This window comes from Branchiostoma belcheri, unplaced genomic scaffold, assembly GCF_001625305.1.
Source record: "Branchiostoma belcheri isolate BF01 breed outbred unplaced genomic scaffold, Haploidv18h27 scaffold5, whole genome shotgun sequence".
NCBI classification, from domain to species: Eukaryota; Metazoa; Chordata; class Leptocardii; order Amphioxiformes; family Branchiostomatidae; genus Branchiostoma; species Branchiostoma belcheri.
The window spans coordinates 7,805,071-7,825,305 of NW_017804131.1; the positions used below are offsets into that span (position 1 = coordinate 7,805,071).

The window sequence follows — 20,235 nt, forward strand, 5'->3', positions numbered from 1 at the left end:
GCTTGTGTGTGTGTGTGTGTGTGTGTGTGTGTGTGTGTGTGTGTTTAACTGGACCATAACATAATGTAGGGTCACTAAATAATTCATTCTTAAAGAGGGGAGAATTTTTTTAAATTAAGTATTCGACAGGGATGTGTGTGACGGAAGGGGACAGGTCTATTTTCGGTACGGGGGATGTGGTGAAGCCATTTGCTGCATTTGCTCCAGAGCAAATGCCGGCCTTTCTAGTTAATTATACATTGTGTGTATTTATCAGTGCGTGAAGCCTGGCTAAAACGGGATCAAACTCTCAGTAATAGGCCTGACCAATTGTAGGTGTGACTAGTTTTACAGGTATCTTTTTCTAGTAGTTTTTTTATGTACACTTGAAGTGTATCTGAGAGTTTGCTATTGATGGTAATGTCGTTGGCTGGCGATCTCTGGAGTAGAAGATGTAGGATATTGCTGCGCGCCTGAGACATTCAACGATTTAGGTGAGTCTGCTGCGTTGGTCAGAATAGTAGACTAATCAGACTAAGGGACAGTGTGACAGGTCGCGCTGGACTGTTTCTGAAGAAAGCTGCACAGACACATGTTTTGCCCTTGATTTTCTTCTTGTGCAGCGTACTATTTAGTTGTCTTATGGTGCATGTTGTTCGGCCTAGAGTAGAGAGTACAGTAGTACGCTAAAGGATACTTTGAAAGCTTATTTTTTGTATTTTAGGTGTATTTATCGGGCGTTTTATTTTTTGTACTGGCATATTGTTTTATGCGTGAAGAAACCGTGTATCTAAATTGTATTGGATACTGCTTGGCCAATTTGATACGGTTTTGCCACATTGATACTATATTGCAGTGATAAAAAGATCTGCTCGGAGATTTTATTATCTATCCGTTCAGGGACCATTGGCCCCTCCCCTCTCCCAGCAAGTTGTCTGTACCTTGTGTCTGTAGGGCAAAGGTCACCATTTCCAGCAGGCGCAGAAGGCCGATTCTGAGTGAATTCAAACCGACTTAAAACAGCCTTTTTCTTGGTGTGTGGGGATAAATGCTGGTAATTTCCAACTGGAGAGTTTTTTCTCTTTCTAGTTTGTTGAAAAAAAAACTGGCCTTTACCCTTGTTCTGGCTGCCTGGTAGAGCACTCAAAATCAGTCACTCAAAATCAACGTAATTCGTAATCAGTGCATTAGCCGTAACACGTAACTAGCCGTTTTCATTCTGCGTAGGCAGTTACCTTTTTGCAACGTTAAAACATAATCCATAAATTACGATTTAACGTACTTCGTAATCACCACCCCTCGCACGGGGCCCTTCCATGCTAGCCTGGCCCTCGTTTCTTTAGACTTAGAGAAGAAATGTTGTGTTTCCAGTTTTCCAACCGACCCTAGAAAAAACACCCACCGCACCTTAATTTCTGGAGGTCGATGGCTGGTAAGGGCGTTAAATTTTCTATCTCACATCGACATTTTAAACCCTCTTCAAAGTTTCTTTAAGCATTTTTTTCAGAAGCAATTTCATTGAGTTAATTGTTTTATTACACATTCATGCCCGAGGGCTAATTGCAGGGACAGAAGAAACATATGGTATAAAAAATAGACAATTAGTACTCATAGAACTACTAATATAACTACTTACTAATAGTACTAAGAAACTACTAGTAAAAATTACTGCGTTTGACTTCTTTTTAATATTTGTCCCTTAAGCTTCCCCACAAACAAGCCCTGGCCCTGATGGTGGGGCCCCTGAGGCATTAAGACCAGGTCAGCTTATGTTGCCTGCGGCCAAAGAGGCCGGAGTACAATGTATTGGTGCTTAATTACTAGAGGGACCAAAACTAGATATATGTACGCCTAGGCCTCACATTATATAATAGTAACCCATAGTTTCTTGTTTCAGGCATCAATTTTCGACAAGAGTCGCCACTTATCCTACATGTACAAGTTCATATGTAGGGCGATTAACTATCGCGAAACTGCGTAGGACCACACAACTGTTTCTGTTCGGCACGCATACTGAAAGGACATCTCTACCGTTTTAATTTGTTTCGCCTGAAAGACTTACGACGACGATACGAGTATGGAGAATGGAAGAAAGCCAGTGAACGCGACCCCGGCACCAAACACGAACCTTCTGAAAAACACCAGAACACTAGTGGTTACGTTATTGCCCGACGAAACAATCAAGACCTATCAGGAAAACAAAGACACGCCACTAGACATTCTCATTCTTGGCGACTCGAACACAATGGCACTAAAAGAAAACTTCATGTACCCCAACAAAAGTGTAAGAAAGGAGCTAGTTTTTAATTTGACAGAATCCACTGAATTCATTCAGCGCTCAAAGTTACCCAGCCCGAAGGTGATTTTGTTTCACGTTGGCGCTTATGATATTCGTGATACACCAGACGCAACGACGGTATCTGAAGGCTTCCGTAAGCTCATTCAAACCACGCACGACAAATACCCCAACAGCAATATTGTTATGTCTTCTGTCCTGCCAATAGATCATGCACCTACCCTTCAAGATGTAGGAAACGACGTGAACTCTTTCCTGAAAGTTGTCGCAGATGTAACAAGTTATGTTCACACCATCGACAATTCAAACTTTGCCGACTCTGGAACAATCAAGAGTGCTCTCTACTCGTCGGACGGTTACCATATCAATAGATTCGGGATCCGTGTTCTGGCCGCCAACATCAAGCGAGCAACCGATCCTCTCTTGGGGTTAGGTCAGTTCACGGGTAGGAAGACCCAACCTGCATCGAGCACAGTGAAAAACTCTCAGACTCCAACATACAGAGACACTGTGATCGGCGCTCCCTCTAAACCTCCTGCCCAACAGCCCTCGCACACATCGGTATCTTGGTCGTCCTTAACACGTGCCTCGAAACAACGCCGACTATCTACATATACGTCAACTGATTCCTCAGTCACTGGACATCATCTACCTCTGGCCCGAAAGCTCCACCCTCCTAATCCTACCACTCCATGGCGTCATATTCCTCCTACACCAAACCAACTCCGTGGACCTTGGTGCCCGCCCATGTTCAACCAACCTGCTGGCACATGGGGATTCTCTCCGACAAGCACCCCGGGTTTCATTACCAGCCTGCCGCGCCAACCACGAAGGTTCAACCCGCAGCACTGGCCACGGCATCCGAGCATGATGTAACGAGCATGCATAAATAAACAGATCAGTTGACCATGTGAAGGTAAACCTCAATATGCATTTCCTTTGAAAATATTATTACCTTCCTAGTCGTAATTCTATCTGTGCAGTCAGAGCTGTACATATCTCGATACAAAGGATTTCTATGTAAAAGTGCAACTTGTTGATGTGACGATCTTGATATATAATATTTTATGTTAACAAAGTGAACAATGTGAAAGAATTTTGAGACAAGATGTAAATGGATAAAAACGGGGACTTTCAATCATTTAGGCCATGGTCGCTTCTATATAACGTCAAGGTTTGATTCTATGCTAGCTAGATCTGTAGTTATGGGTTCACCACACCACGAAGTGGTGTGGTGAAACCATATTGCTTTTTCTGATGTTTCTTCTCCTCCTCCTCCTCCTTCTCCTTCTCCTCCTGCCATTTTTTAAATGGATTCAGCTTCTTCATTTTAGGGCCTAAGGTCCTGAAATTTGGTATGGAGGTACAGTGGGCAAATACCCCTAGGCGTTTTTTAAATGTTTGTGATACAGGCTTTTAGAATGGTTTTATTTGAGTTTTTTGGCTGTATTATAGCTAATGTATTACTGTGTTAGTGTGCCATGTTTACCACGTCTGGGCATGAGTCATCACAATGGAATGCAGGGCATCAACCAATAGGCATGCAGCTTTCCTCTATACTTCTTGCTGATTGGCTGTTGGAATTTAACTTGATTAACACCTGCACACTGAGCATTTCCACCTGCACAGAGCATTTCTTGCTGATTGGCTGTTGGGATTTAACTTGATTAACACCTGCACAGAGTATTTCCATACTGACAGTATGTCTTTATTCAAGTGTTTTGGTAGGTATTTCAAGCTTTTCTGCTCCAGCATTGGAATGCGGGGCATGAACGTTTTTTTTTTTATTTTGAAAATCAACAGTTTGCATTATGCAATTAAAAATCCTAACCAATAAAGTAGGGAATAGCTATCCAACTGTTGTTTTAGTTGTATGTTACTTCATATTATAGTTATATCAATGTAAATCATTGTTTTCCCTTGTGTTTCTCATTCTTTCCCTGCCATGTGGTAAAATGTGGTGAACCCATCGCTGTATTTGCTCCAAAGCAAATATTGGCCTTTCTAGTTATTATTAGGATTTTGATGTGTATGGGTAAGAATAAACAGAGCAGTAGACCACATGAAGGTAAACATTGTGCATTCGCTTTGCAAATTTTGTTAACTGAGGTGAGTGTTGTTGCTATGTTCGAGAAGAGTTTCAAACGTTGTTACCAATTAAACCTAAATTAGGATTTCTCAATTAACCCTAAATTAGGGTTTCTTCTTAACCCTAAATAAGGGTTCTCAATTAAACCTAAAACAAGGGGTTTGCAAACTCTATACTCTTCTAAACTCCACATTCAGGCTCCTATATTGACTAACACACTGGTATCAGGACACTTTGGCCCCGACGTTTCGGCCCCAAGTCCAGGACGGTTCGGCCCCAGGCTGAAGATGGTTAGACCCCAGGCTGAAGATGGTTCGCCCCCAGGCTGAAGACGGTTCGGCCTCGTAAAATACATATACTAGTATGTATGCGTGTGTGTGTGTGTGTACTATGCAATGCACAGATAAACAGTTACATCTAAACAGGTAACAGACTAGCCTGACCCGCACACGGCTGTCCGCTGTCGCAGGTCCGGACTTCAGCGGAACTCCCGGTACAGTTCGCGCCGCCATGTTGGGGAGGGGGGTTGTCGCAGCTGCGGTTGCGCGACTGGTTGCCGAATCCACACGTGACGTCACAACTGGACCAGGAAGTCCAGTGAGACCAGTTCCCGGATACTGAAAAAAATGTCAAAATCTGTTTTTAAAGACGTCTGGCAGGCAAGGGTTACAACCGAAGTAAGGGGGTCCTCACTGGCCGACCAATGCGGAACTCGCGGAGGAAATGGCGTCGGCACTCGGGGCCCTGAGCGGAAGAAAACTCCGCACAGGAACCTAAGCACTGGAAAAAGCCGTTCAGTACTAGAATTCCTATGCGGAGTTTCCCTTGCATCAAACATTACGATGTCATTTCTTACTACGGAAATCTCGCTTCTGAATGAAGGAACACACTAACCTGCACATGGAAGCCTACTGTCGCAGGTCCGGACTTCAGAGGAACTTCCGGTACAGTTCGCGCCGCCATGTTGGGGAGGGGGGTTGTCGCAGCTGCGGCCGCGCGACTGGTTACCGACTCCACACGTGACGTCACAACTGGACCAGGAAGTCCACAGAGACCAGTTCCCGGAGACTGAAAAAAAATGTCAAAATCTGTTTTTGAAGACGTCTGACAGTCAATGGTTACAACAGAAGTAAGGGGGTCCTCGAGCTCACTGGCCGTTCAATGCGGAACTCGCGGGGGAAATGGCGTCGGCACTCGGGGCCCTGAGCGGAAGAAAACTCCGCACAGGAACTTCAGCACTGGAAAGAAAGCCGTTCAGTACTAGAATTCCTGTGCGGAGTTTCCCTTGCATCAAACATTACGATATCATTTCTTACTACAGAAATCTCACTCAAGGAACACAGTCAACACACTGACCTGCACATGGCTTTCCGCTGTCGCAGGTCCGGACTTCAGCGGAACTCCCGGTACAGTTCGCGCCGCCATGTTGGGGAGGGGGGTTGTCGCAGCTGCGGCCGCGCGACTGGTTACCGAATCCACACGTGACGTCACAACTGGACCAGGAAGTCCACTGTGACCAGTTCCCGGAAACTGGAAATACACAGACAACTGTGTCAACATCATAAAAGTTCATTTGTGTTGGTAGTAATCATAGTAAAACGTTGAACTTTCTTCCAACACACAATTTACAGAGATCAAATTTTCAGCGACCACTGTCACGTACTTGTAAACCGTAACTCTCGCGAAATCACGTTGTGAAGTGATTGGTCATTATCCTGATAAAGGCGACAGTGGTCGATGAAAATTTGAAATTGTGTGTTGGAATAAAGTTCAACGTTTTACTATAAAAATGCGTCAACAGTCTACATGCGAGATATGAAATAACTCTTCTTAAAATTTATGTCAGATCTCTCTCAGTATAAGCAGTTAGAGTTTTGCGCTGAGGAAAGAATTAACTTCGCATTCAAATCTCTGTCTGTCCCTGATCATATGATCATAACAATCTTTCTCGGAAGACTGTTCGTAAGTCCAACAGTTGTTGATACAAAAACTTTGCTCTTACCCGGACATGGCAGTCCAGTGTCGCAGCCCTGCGTCTCTCCGGAGTGACCGGTACAGTTCGCTCCGCTACCCTGCGGACGGAGGCTGTCACAAACACGGCGGCGAGACTGGTTCCCGAGTCCACACTCCACCTCACAGATGGACCAGGAAGTCCACTCGGACCAGCTGCCGTCAACTAGAGGAAGAGGGTCTGCATGGGTGTAGTGATAAGATACATTCAACGAAAATACGAAACAAAATGTCACGGTGTCCATGCGAAAATACGGAGACACAGACATCATGTTTTGTCGTTTCTTTCATCCCATTTCAAGTCCTTTTCGTTGTCATTGATAACGAATTAGGCAAAATTACGAATTACGTTTAAGTCTCAGAGCTTACGACTTTACGCTTTGCGGCTAATGTACCATTACGAGTTACGTTGATTTTCCCCAGTTTTCTTTGGACGTTTGGTCAAAGTTGCATCTGAAGTTTGCCGTTGTAGACTGTATCTTTCTTTCCAACACAACATTAGAATTCTATAGATGGGATGTCATCCTGAAATACTAGTACGCGAATACATGTAAGACCTTAAACGAGACGTTCTGTTGAAGTGCCATGCAGGCGCATTGCATGCACGTACTGTCGATGTGGTTCCTTGATCTGGAAACCCCGAAAAAAAATAGGCACAGAAGACAAGAGATGTTCATATTGATGAACCTGACCTGTGATCTGGTAGACTTCAATTGCCCACGGCCCGCCTTCCCCGTCCGCTTTGCATTTTATGGACGGTCCGTGCTTGTTGTAGGTGTTGTGGGCATCAGCAGACCCGAAACACTGCCCACTATCCTGCACAGCAAACACGGTGAACCCACGGGAATATGCTACCTGGTAACACTTGCCGATGGGGTCGGTACGTTTCCGATACTTGCCATCCAGGCGTGGATCTGTCCCCTCGAGTGTTGGAATAGCGCGGTCTGCACTGTCTGACCAACAACCCAGGCTGGTGTACTCATGGCTGGTGTGGTCAGGACTTTCGCTTCCTGAAATAATAATAATAATAATAATAATAATAATAATAATAATAATAATAATAATAATAATAATAATAATAATAATAATAATAATAATAATAATAATAATAATAATAATAATAATAATAATAATAATAATAATAATAATACTGACGATATAATGACTCATTGCTGGTGTGGTCAGGGCCTTCGCTTCCTGAGTGAGAAAGGAGATATATAACATGATTGAAAATGAGCACCATTACATAATGGATTGTACACTATACAGTGATAAGTGCCTATTGCTGTTCACCTTTCTTTCCGCTTGTTCAATTTATTTCATTACGTTAGATCCTATAGATAAATTCAGATACATTCTCAGGGGAGATAACCAATACAGTGTTCAAATAGGAAAATACATTAAAGAATGTTTCGATCTTAGAGACCACATGTTAGAGAATAGTTAAACCTTTATTGTATCGCATACATATATTTGTTAGATCTTTAGTTGTAGAAGACCATACAAAAGTCCCTTTACTTTTTTGTGGGGTCAGTAAGGAATCTTTATTATAATCAGACACACAACATAGCGTAGTATCTGTTGTGCATTTAGTTTTATGAATCTCCTGTACATTATCATAGAAGCCATGTTCCTTGTACGTGTATATGTCATGTTTGTAAAATATTGTAGTATTAGACAAGCATTGATAAGTACAATTGAAGGATACCTACATAAGCATTAGATATTAGAGTAAGAACTAGTTTGATATGTTGCATCTCTGAAAATCTTGCCGTACATTGTAGCCGTGACAAGTGATGTGCAATAAAGTTTGACTCTATATAGCCTCCTTTGCAGACTTGTGCGGCGTCGGCGTTGATTTTTCGGGAAGCGACGCCGCCGTCGCAAAAGTCTGCGAAGGAGGCTAACTCTATACATCCGAGTAGAAGTCTTCTACACTTGTTCTAAAATTACAATACTCGGTCGGGTAAGGCGTCCTAGGCTTATGGGAAAGTATTATTCTATACATATGACTGTAACTTTTGTTAGCTTGGTCGCACCGCGACGAAACTTCACACAGTTTTAGGAGTACTTGACACGCATTGAATAAAAGGTACTTCAGTTTTTCTTCACCTGGATTTTGGGTTAAAAATACACATTTTGGTTAAAAAAATAGCCGTTTACTTCATGACTTTACGCGCAGGCGGTAACACCATCCATCGTTATATTTTACAAGATGAGAGCCAACCCCATACAGGTTATTTCCGTCTGAGGCTATTTTGTTTAAAATGGGTATTTTGTTTTAGTTTTGGGTCAAAATCACAAGAAATAGCTATTTTTGGCCAAATTCATCGTGTCAAATGAAGACAAAACTTCACATACCTATGGTAGGTGATACTTGAAACCAGTCGTACATGTTGCCACTTGCTGTACTCGTCTTCTCCTCATCAGAGCAGAGCTTCGTTTTTAAGTAGCAGCTGGACCCGGTGTTGTACTGAAAGGACAGGCACGAGGAGGCTGCACAGCAAGCCTCTGCACAGAACTGTAGAGTTACACCGTGGTGGATGGCTATCTCCAGTCCCGGGGAGTAACAGTCAGTTTGCGGGACGTGGCGAAATGTCGACAGTCCACACGTGTCAGCTCCTGAAATACAATAGGTAATATAACCATGTGGAATTTGCTGAGATGAGAAATGAGCCAAGCTGCAATGATGTATTTTTTTTTATTGAAACATATAATGCCAAGACATGGTGGCGACACACTCAATATACACTTATATTCATGTCGCCACCAGACAATACATAATACATACAACACGCAAAGCACAGATAACATATTGAAATTGAATACTATGATGAATCAATGGACAGGTGAAACAGATATATAAAATGATGTATTAAGTAAATTACTTAAACATTAGCCCGATATTAAATTAGAATCATAACATTTCTTGTCAAAATCATTTGATTTTAAAAAATCCCGTCATACCGATCATTGACTTTGTCAGAAGGGTATGTTTTTGAATAGCAAAGTTCTTTCTATCACAACCATTCATTTTTCAAGCCGACTTAGTCATGTTTGGGATCACATTCTTAATAACTGACATTGGTTTTCTTATTGTTTGTAACTATTATGATTCCTAACAATACATATGTAACAAGACTTTTAATAATTTCTATTTGGAACTGTGATAGCTCAGTATTGTTAGTTAAGAAATCTTATATTATATATAGAAACACTTTACATTTGGAACAGCATATTTCCCTATGATGTAACAATGCCTAGTATGTATGTCACAATTACACTACGTTCCGGAATGTATTGTAAACAGAAAAAGCACTATGAACTATGTAAAACCTTCAGTGCACTATGCACCAAGTAACATCTAAACAGTAAACCAGTCAGAATTGCCCTGAAGAAGATGACAGAAGGTCATCGAAACGTCGGTTTGAAAAATAAATGGTTGTGATAGAAAGAACTTTGCTATTCAGTCGTTTACCAATCTGATGAAATTATTTACGGGGTATGTTTTTGGTTTGGGCTTGGTGGAACAGCTTTGGTGTCTGGAGTCTGTATGTAGGTGAACGTCATAACACGAGAAGTTATAGATGGATCTTGTTGATATTTGGTATGTAGGTAGCTTCAAGTTCAACATGGATTGGTAAACCTTTAAATCCCCCTACCTGCTCTTTCTCCAAAGAAGTTTACTTCACGTAACCATGGCTGCCATGTCCCGTACGTTTTTGTGATGTTGAGCTTCCAGAAACGTCCCGTGGCTGAGAAGCCTCCGAATTCCTGGACCTCGGATGAAGCTGCCACTTCTTTCACTGTCACCACGTCTTTCCAGCTGTACGGGTCAGAACTGGCTGATGCTTCCAGCAGGAACATCGAAACGTCGTGGGTTGTATCACCGTTGTTGGTGATGCTGATCTTGGAGAGAGTGTAGGGCGCAACAAGGTCGAAGATGATGTACCACGGGCCTTGACCGTTTGGGTTCCAGTGAGAATAATAATCACCATCAAGAACTTTGTCCGCATCGGCAGCATCAGGCCACGGCGTTTCTGTCCTCTCAATCGGCCAATCAGGGGATCGCTCCAGCCAAGCAGGACCTTTGTAGAAAAGAAAAGAAAATATGGCTCTCGGTGCACGTGGCAAATGTGCTGATGTTGACATAAAATTTACTTGCTATTAAGTGTGTTACCCCAGTACTAAGTGTGTGGGTGGAGCCATCACGTCCCTCAAGCCTCCGACAAGAGATACGAGACTATCTAGATTTCCCACATGACCTTAAGGTCAATCTGTGGTAACCAAATCCCCCACAATCCACTGTAACGACACATTTGTACCCACAAAAAGTTCCGGGTCGGAGTTTAAATCTGACCAGAGTCTAAGTAAGTGCGCAGTAAAAGAGGTTTTCCGCAAGTATGCAGCACGGAAAGGACGATAAAACCACATCTATCCATAGCCGAGGACCAGAGCAGGCGTTCCCTTCCGTTTTAACTGATTTGAGAAAAGCGATACCCTAAAAAACGGTACTTTTTAATTTCTCCATTGTGATGCTGCCTTGGGGCCGCGTCTTGGCAAATGTAGCCATAGAACACAGTGTTTTTTACATGACTTTAAACCGCTGCCGCTGGAAAAGTAATGATCGCATACAAGCCAAATTTGGATATATAATAGATATAATGTTTTTGAAGAATACTAATAATTTGTATGAAAATGTATCTCCTAAACGCACAGACAAACATACCCAAAACAATAGCTTGGTACCCAGTGGTAACAAAAATGTACCTAACTGTACAGAATACAGAATTGAACACTTCGTGCATGTGAAATACGTAAGATATAATTACCAAAAGTAAGTACATCGATTTAAATGCAAACACTGATACAGTTTGCGATGAACAAAATTTGGTTGTGGGTTGCAAATGAGCAACCGAGTATTTTGAACTATCATGTTAATGTTTTCAAACAGAAATGTTTTCAAACAGAAATGAGTTGTGAATTGGTCGCTCATTTGGAACGCCGCTTTCCCCAAAGCGATATTGACTTCTACTCAAGGCAAGACGTATGTCATTACCTATGTCATATTTGAATTTTTTTTAAAATTCAACTCAATAAACTAAATGGTTGCTTGCCAGGCACAGTGAGTACAATTTATTTAACACAACGACAATTTAACAGGACAATTACAGAATCGTAAAAGATAAGTCAGACTGTACCTAATAGTAGGTCAGAAAAGAACAATAAAGGTCATGCCATCAGGTACCGGAGTTATCAAGCAAGGCATGAGGTGTTCAAAAATTCTGTTTTTCCTTAAACTATCGTAGATTGGAACTCACTGCCTCCAAGTGCATTTTGTACGGTGGGGGCATTATCACACTAGACAGTTTTAAACAATGTTTAAAGTAAAATGTGCAAAGGCTAGGCGTAACAGGTCGTTCAGTGTAATATAGCCAGAAGCGAAGCTGGTGTATTACGCCGAAGGACGGTTATAGCGGCTATTTGGATACAGATATGGACCGAATTTAGGAAGAGTAGATTTATTATAATCTGACGCATATCTAGCATATGTGACATAAAATATTTTTTGTTATATAAAAAAATGCCAAAACTCATGATTAGCCCTTCTTGATTGTATATTGTATTAACACTGGATGTCTAGTAACCCTTTAATTTTTGTTATTATGTTCAATAGTCGTTGTAATACATTGCACAATGACTACAATAAAGTTCTGTTACAATGATGTGAATGCACAAACCTGGTCCGATCAGTCGATCGTACATGTTGCCGATGTCTGCCGCCTTTTTCTCCTCAGGAGAACAGACTTTACTTTTCAGATAGCATTCTGAGCGGATGTTGTAATTAAATGACAGACACTTGGAGTCTGCACAGCAGGCATTGACACAGAACTCGAGACTGACACCTTGATAGCCTAGTCCTAGGGCATATCCCGGGCAACGCGTCTGAGGAACATGGCGAAACGAAGACAGTCCACATGTTTCTGAAATGGCAGAAAGTACTAAAATGTTTTTTCTTGTTTTTCTTGCTTTTCCTTGTACAAAGAAAGTGTATCTCGTAGCAAGAAAATTATTCTTTGAACAAGAAATTAAAGAATCTCCGTAGCAAGAAAATTCAAGAGACACATGCATGTGTTTCTTGAGTTTTTTTTCTGTAGCAAGAAAACGATTCTGTCCACAGGAAAATATTTCTTGAACTAATAGCTAACTGTTCTTGAAGCACGAAAACCATTCTGTACACAAGAAATAAATTTCTTGTAGCAGGAAAAAATACTGTAAACTTTCGTAAAATTCTAAAAATTCTTAAGATTATTGTTGGTGAGCATGATAGTAGAAATATTTTCTTTTCTTAAGAAATAACAAGAATAAAATTCTTTGTGTAAGAATCAACATACAAAATCTTTGAAGAATGTTTCTTGAATTTTATTGAAAATCCCCCTGGCAAGAAAATACTTCTCAACATAGGAAAATAGGAAAAATAAGAAAAAACATTTTTGGAAGTGGTTTCAGTAATACTCCGAAGGGTAGTGATATTGGCGATACAGATACAGGTTTTAGACTGGGAAGCACCTTCAGATGAACTGCAATGCTATATGTAAACTTTTGTCTACTTTTTGAACATTTCCAGTCCCAACGATTTTGTGCTTTGTTGGATAAACTGTACATATTCAAGAAGTAGGTAGACATACATAGCAGGGCTCGAAATATTGGGTGCATATGCACCTTTGTGCAGGTAAAATTGTAGCTATGCAGGTATTTCTGTGGTCTGCCTGCACCTAACCTGCACTGGGTTACGTACTGGATTTATACATACAAATGTGGGTCGATAGGGTTGATTCAATTCACATTGGAAATCCAGTTTTGCTTCCCCAAATTTGCATTGTATGCCTTTGAGTCATATCCGTAGGTTTTGTACACGTTCGACATGCACACAGTTGGGTGGATGGCTAGCTAGGCAACCCTTAGCTTTCTTATACACAAACAGCAACAAAAACAGCAATAAACATGCCACCGCTAGACATAAAAGGAACTAGACAACAACAATATAATTCTTACCAGCCAACACTCGACTCCCATCTCCGTTTTGCGCTATGTTGAGCGCAAGTATGAACAAGCAAAGTTTTACTAGAAGCGTTGCCATCATTTCATTATGTTAGCAACACCCTCCAGTACCACTCAGAAAACCAGCAAAGGACCAAACGTTAAACCTTACAAACTCTGAATGAAAATAGGTACGCGTCATGAACTATTGATGAGAAGAGGACGGGATTTTCGCGCGCACGCAACTTTTCAAAGCGAGATTTTTTTCTCTCTCGCTAATTCTATGTGCAGATTACTCCTTTTAGTGGAAGAGGTGACGAAAATAAACCTTTTAATCTATGCATAATGAATAAATGAAAGACGACCTATATTGCACATTTTACTAGCCTCTACCAGGCTTCGGGAGGCGGCTGGAAAGAGTAGAAATCGGCCAAATAGAGAGATAACATGCCGGGGGAGTTTGTCTGCTGGGAGAGAACATTTTGCTGCACAATGTTCTCTCCCAGCAGACAAACTCACCTGGCATGTTATCTCTCTTTTTGGCCGATTTCTACTCTTTCCAGCCGCCTCCCGAAGCCTGGTAGAGGCTACATTATTGCATCACTAGGCTAAGTACAGGTCACAAGAAAACATTCAGAACATTCAACCTTTCCTTGCTGTTCAGTGAGAAAATAAAGAACAGATACATGTTTTCTTATGAATGATTTGTATAGTTGCATTAGGAATAGATGAATTTTTTACAATGATTTTCACCCCGGAAATCCTACACTAAGGACAACAACAATGGCGGGCTATGCTACGTGCGCTCGGGTGAAACGTGCCTTTGCAGGCGTGTACAATAGAAGCAATAGATTTTCTCTAGATCCTGTATAGCTGCTAATCTTCTTCGTGGCTTCTTCTTCATCCAAATGATGAAAGGTTGAAATGAAGTTTTTTTGACTGAGTTGTTTTTATACTTTATTGAATGTTGGCAAAGTATTTGGAAGTGAAACTAGGTCACGCGTCGCTTTGTCTGCGAGATAGTGTTCATCAATAAAAGATCATAAAATGCGCTCGGCCAAGAGATGGTTAACCTACATAAGGCCATGTTGATTTGATTATATGGATGACATCCGCGCGCGCATGAATTTTCGGCCGTTTCCAAAAAAAGTTTTCAACCATACTGTAAATCGTACAAAACAGTTGCAAAATGAGCAAATATATACCGTACGTTGAACAAAAAAATATTGGAAAACGATACTAATGTCGTAGAATGCCAAAATAAAACGAAAATGATAAAAAAGTGAAGAAATGAATTTGAATAGTAGATTATTCGCCATACCCTACTTTATGTCACTTGTTCAACCTTCATGACCATGTAGATTTCATAATGAAAGCAACTTTTTTTTTTGCCAAACTTTTTTTATTCGCACGCTCGCATCAGTTTTGGGGTTCCCAGAGGATGTCATTCATATAATCAAATCAACATGGACTAACTGACACCAACTGTTTCATACAAATTTCCCATTGCACGTTCAAACAGGTATGTGGAATGATTTCTATCATAACAATGAAGTATTGTATTGTATAGTGTATAGACAAATCCCACGTACTTTAACTGGGAGAATGGTCCGAGGAATCCGGTTTCACCTGGTTATGTGTAACAGTTAATCTGCTTTGTGTCTCCATCAGACAAGTCGTGCACAAAATGTTTTATTGAAAAGCATTTAGTGTCTGTGACTTCTCGGTAAGCTTTTCAATTAAAGTGTATATACATATGCCTGATGCAAGTATAGAAGGCACCGAAGGTGTTCAATAGACATGGTATATCCTTTTTATACTGGGACAGAAAACACAGCATTAACTGTATATACTAGTAATATATACAGCAGTCTGAAAAGGTGTCACTAGACGTCCAAAATCCCTTCTCCGTCTTTTATAAATTTCAGAAGACGAACTTTATTGCACGACAATTGCACATGGTACAATGTATGGCAAACTACATAACAGTAACAGACAATAAAATGTATTAAACAAGACCTAATGTCGAATAAAACCTAACAAATCTATATCATAACTAGAAAGGCCGATATTTGCTTGGGAGCAAATACAACATATTTCAGTCCATCTCCCTCCCACGCAAAAGTGGACTATTCCAAACTTACCCCAGTGCAAAACTGGCAAAGGTTCTCAAATAAATGAATTAAATAGTAGCTATATGAGAACAAAGATGCAACAACAAGTACTTTGAATCTCGAAAGCTTTACTAATCTTATTACAGGTATGCAAAAACTAACAATTATGAGATTTGATACATTTTGAAGGTCTTAGGCACATAAAATTGAATGTGTGGGTCATTACGCACCACTTAGGTGCAATGTGACCCCAGGTAACCCGCAATGGAATACGTGTTCCATGGATGGAACCGGTCATTCTTTAGATAGAACATGGAACGGGTATAGCACTTTTGGCCCTTTTTTTGCTGAAAATAGCCATTAAAGTCCCCCAAAAGAGTCATTTGGAAGTGGTGAATGCCAAATACATGACTGCTATTTTGTAGACACACGTTTAAGGTACCCTTATACCGAATGTCATATCATTTGGTTGTAAAACCAGGGCTCAGGATCCAAAAATCCATTTTTTGGCGAAAAATGCAAAAAAAAACCTTCATAAATTTTTCAAAGGCATGTATCAAAAAATGAAAAAAAAAACGCCTGGGGGTATTGGCCCACTCTACCTCCATGCCAAATTTCAAGTCATTTGGCTGAATGATGGCTGAGTTGAATCCCTTTGACTGTTTGGCAGGAGGAGAAGGAGGCGGAGGAGAAGGAGGCGGAGAAGAAACATGAGAGAACACAATATATTTCATCCATACCATGGTATGGACTGAAATATAATTATTCCAATAATAAGGGATAGCACAAGTCTTTGATAAAGTGTAACAATCGAGTGGGTCAATCCAAGCTCCTTGGTCAATCACAAGTTTCGGAATTTTTTCTCATAACAAAGCATTCCTTTATATATCTACATATTTTTGCGCTGTGGGGACCATTACATGTAAAGATATATTTAAATCTGTCGCTAACATCAAGACTCTTGAAATCTATTGTACTTGATTCGAGAAATGTAAATAGCTTGTTACGTATAACATCATATTTGGTACATTCCATACCAAAATGAAAATTCAGTCTGTGTAACAGTTAATCTTCTTTGTGTGGCCATTAGCCAAGTCATACATGGAAGGTTTATTGAAAAACATTCAGTGTCTATGATATGACTGTTAGTTGTCCCTGGGACGGGGTTTCAGGGTAAGGTTTCAGGGTAAGGTTTCAGGTAAGGTTTACCTACAGTCATGATGTCTTTATAAAAAATACATCTGATGCCCTACATAAATAGTAATGCATTACGTTTTTCCCCAAACGTACAGTCATTTAATATATTTTCATAAAAATACATCGTATGCCCGTTAAGCATATGAATAGCAAAACAAGGTATCATGAATACTAACAAAAGGTATAATACTAATATCAGGTATGCTGCAAAAATGCAGTATTATTGGCAATCGCCAGAGGGAGTACAACAACAAATAGTTTTAGAACTATATATCAAATATGTGTACTTGCTACATGCTATAAAACTGCATTTTTTGGAGAAATTCCTGATTTTGGAAGTGGGCAAAATCGCTAGGGGGCGGGGGGGTCAAATCCCTGGGACAGTGGCCCATTTTGAGATGTTCACGCAGACATACTAACACCAAAATACACACAAATCTACTCCTTCACATGTGCTTTTACCCATGAATTTTGAATGCAGTTTTAGTCCTGCTGGATCTATGGTACATTGAGTCTAACAGGCGATTTTATGTAAATTTGAGCTATGTATATGGGCCTCAGCACGTTATTTCAAACAACTTTTTATTATTATTGCGAAACATGTAATCACAAGACGTGGTGACGACACACTCAATTTTTTTCAACTTATATTAATGCCGACACCAACACAGGGGACAGTCCAATACCTGAGCGAAGTGAGGAAAGTCGTGTAAAGTGCCTTTCCCAAGGGCACAAGATCGGTGGCATGTCAGGACTCGAACCCGGGGCCTCTGGTTCCGATTCGAGAACGCTGCCGCTGCGCCACAGGACCCCACAACTTTGTATGGCATAGTCCGCCCCATTACTTTACCAAGGACACCGGATGCCCCTGAGGGACACTGCAGAAATTAGGAAAACTCGCTCGACAAGATGTTTTGTCTTTTCAGGGACGGGCGATAATTCACGATTGACGACACACAAAGATTAAAGTCCTGAGTCCATCTGACTGCGACACCACTGTGGAAAGGAGGCTAGGTCGTCCTAAACATCGAAATCTGTAACAGTTCTCGCAAATTTTGCAAGTTCGTGGGTGATCAACAGTTTTCCAAGGTAAGGGAGTACAAATTTGTCTTGTCAACAGTGCTATATTAGCTGGATAGCGATGTCAACGGCTTGTAGGTCTGATAACTTGGCTAACAGATATGGGCGTGGTGTTAAAACTACGGACTCATACTGTTATAGGTATTTGTTATGCGTCTATTTACTATTACTATAATAGTTAATAATCAAAAGTTTGAGTGTCTAGTCAGTTATTTTTATTTCCATAATGTATAAGTGACGGTAAAAATATTCGTTTGCACAACTTGAGTCCGCCGTCACTTAGTCTTTCACCTTTTATCTGTATTGATGTTATTTATTAAAAAAAGTACGGACAGTGCATGCGTACATTGTACAATACTGATACAAGTCTTCATGTAGTGAAAAAATGTGACTGTATACCCAAGAGCCCAAACTAGTATTTTAATGAGTAGTTTAGTCAAATGCAAGCATGTAAATTTTTAAGGACGTTTCTTCAAATTGCTCAATCTGCCATGCCACCGACCTTGTGTCCTTGGGAAAGGCACTTTACACAACTTTCCTCACCTTACTCAGGTGAAAATGAGTATTGTCTATTGTCCTATGCGTTGATGTTGGCTTAAAAATACTAGTAAATTGAAAGAAATTTAACTTGAGTGTGCTGCCACCATGTCTTGTGTTAGATGTTGGAATAAAACAACAACAACAACAAAACGTCCACCTCGGTCTAGCCAGTTCACCTTGAATACACGCATGGCCGTCGGGGATAATGATTATTTGGGTAGTACAGTCTAAGCTGAAACTCACAGTAATCTTAAGACCCTAACAGGTGAAGATAGAAACATGATAACGGATAATAGATAAACACAAATCTGTTATGTCATTCACGTCTTGAAGTACGATATTGCTGTATATCATATTTTCTGTGAGGCTAGACTGCTAGCTATTGTCTCTTCTTCCTTTCTTCCAATTACATCTGATGACTTAATGATAATTTGAGGATACTTGCGACGCCTCAATGACGTCATATGTTAAGTGGCAGTTATTAGTAAAAGGTCAGGGGACTACTTAAGTGTTCTTTGACTGTCATATCTTTGTTCACTTGCCACATAAACAAGTCTATTACTGCAGAGACGTATATAAGAACTAGTAACTGTTAGTCATACACCCCAGACTGTGCATGATGTACAAAATGACTAATAAACTGGTGGATGTACCAACCACTAAGTATCTGATACCAGCCCAGAAAAGAACAAGAAGCAGTCATGCCTTCAAATATCAGAGTTATCAACCAAGAATTGAGGTATTCAAAAACTCGTATTTCCCCAGAACTATCGTAGAATGGAACTCGTTGCCACCAAGCACAGTTGGGGCATCATCACTAGAAAGCTTTAAACAACCCCTGCTAACAATCAAATGTGCAAACATTAAGTGTAACAAGTCGTTCGGTGTGATAAGCTAGCTGCCGCCGCGCCGCGTGCCTGCGAAGCTGGTATGTTACGCCGAAGGGCGGTTATACCGGCTATACCGATACAGAAGATTGGTTATTATTTGTATATGGGAACGGGAAATTGTTCACATTGTAACGCCTAATCTTACCCAGCGCTTGCTGTGTGAAACTCTGGAGGTATGAAGAAAAAACATAGATGGCAGTTAAAGAAAGGAGTTTTGTAAGATGTTGAATATTTGTTGCTTTCATGTTTTTTTTGTTGTTGTTGAAGATTCTTCTACTCAAGAAACCATTCTCCTTCTTTGATTACCCTGGTATAGTTTCACCTCTACCTTACAGCATGAGACTTGCCATCTTGATGACTGTGATGCTGGTAATGGCCAGTCTGCCGTTGTCTAACTCTGTTCGGCATCGTGACCCTAAGAGGAGGCGACGAAGTGCAGGGATCGTCAAAAGAGCAGCAAGTGGAGGTATTACATGATCGTTTACCTGAAAATCATGAGCAAAAGAACCTTATTACACTCGGACACAGTAGTATATAATATTTGACGCGGAACGTAACTTAAAAAGAAGAAGAAAAAAGATTTTTAGTCCAGGTCCCAGTTTGGAAATGTGGCCCCTGCGTTAATGAAAAGTTTATTGCAAATTCATGCCCGGAGGCTAATTGCAAATTACAAAACATAAAAGAACAATGAAAAAGAGTATAAAGTAACTAAAGTCTACATGATAAAGGTAGCTGTTTAGAACTATAACTATGTCTAAAACTATGTCTGAAGGGTTTGACTTGTCTTCTGTAAACCATGGAAGACGTAATTTTTATTCAATGACAAGGAGAGCAGTTTTTCTACGATTCCAGTCCATCTTGTCGAGAAAAATCTTGGACCATTACATAAAATTTGGACCAAAAAGTGGACCTTTGAGCCTTGTGGGGGGTTCTTCCAAACCTTCTCCCCTGGCTACGGGCATGTAATGTTTGCCTCCTTTTTCCCCCTGGCTACAGGAG

At 40.7% G+C, this 20,235-nt stretch overlaps 1 protein-coding gene across 1 annotated transcript in view; it reads right to left on the reverse strand.

Moving 5' to 3' along the window:
• The window catches only part of LOC109479741, a 31,335-nt gene extending 19,195 nt beyond the window's left edge, over window positions 1-12,140 (reverse strand). The window contains exons 1-8 of the mRNA XM_019781730.1: window positions 12,116-12,140; window positions 10,037-10,462; window positions 8,736-8,954; window positions 7,067-7,384; window positions 6,367-6,540; window positions 5,721-5,894; window positions 5,259-5,432; window positions 4,803-4,981 (exon numbers count right to left, since the gene is read on the reverse strand). Coding sequence (XP_019637289.1) covers window positions 4,803-4,981; window positions 5,259-5,432; window positions 5,721-5,894; window positions 6,367-6,540; window positions 7,067-7,384; window positions 8,736-8,954; window positions 10,037-10,462; window positions 12,116-12,140 — 1,689 coding nt within the window. The remainder of the gene's footprint in view (window positions 1-4,802; window positions 4,982-5,258; window positions 5,433-5,720; window positions 5,895-6,366; window positions 6,541-7,066; window positions 7,385-8,735; window positions 8,955-10,036; window positions 10,463-12,115) is intronic.
• Window positions 12,141-20,235: the final 8,095 nt, after the last annotated feature.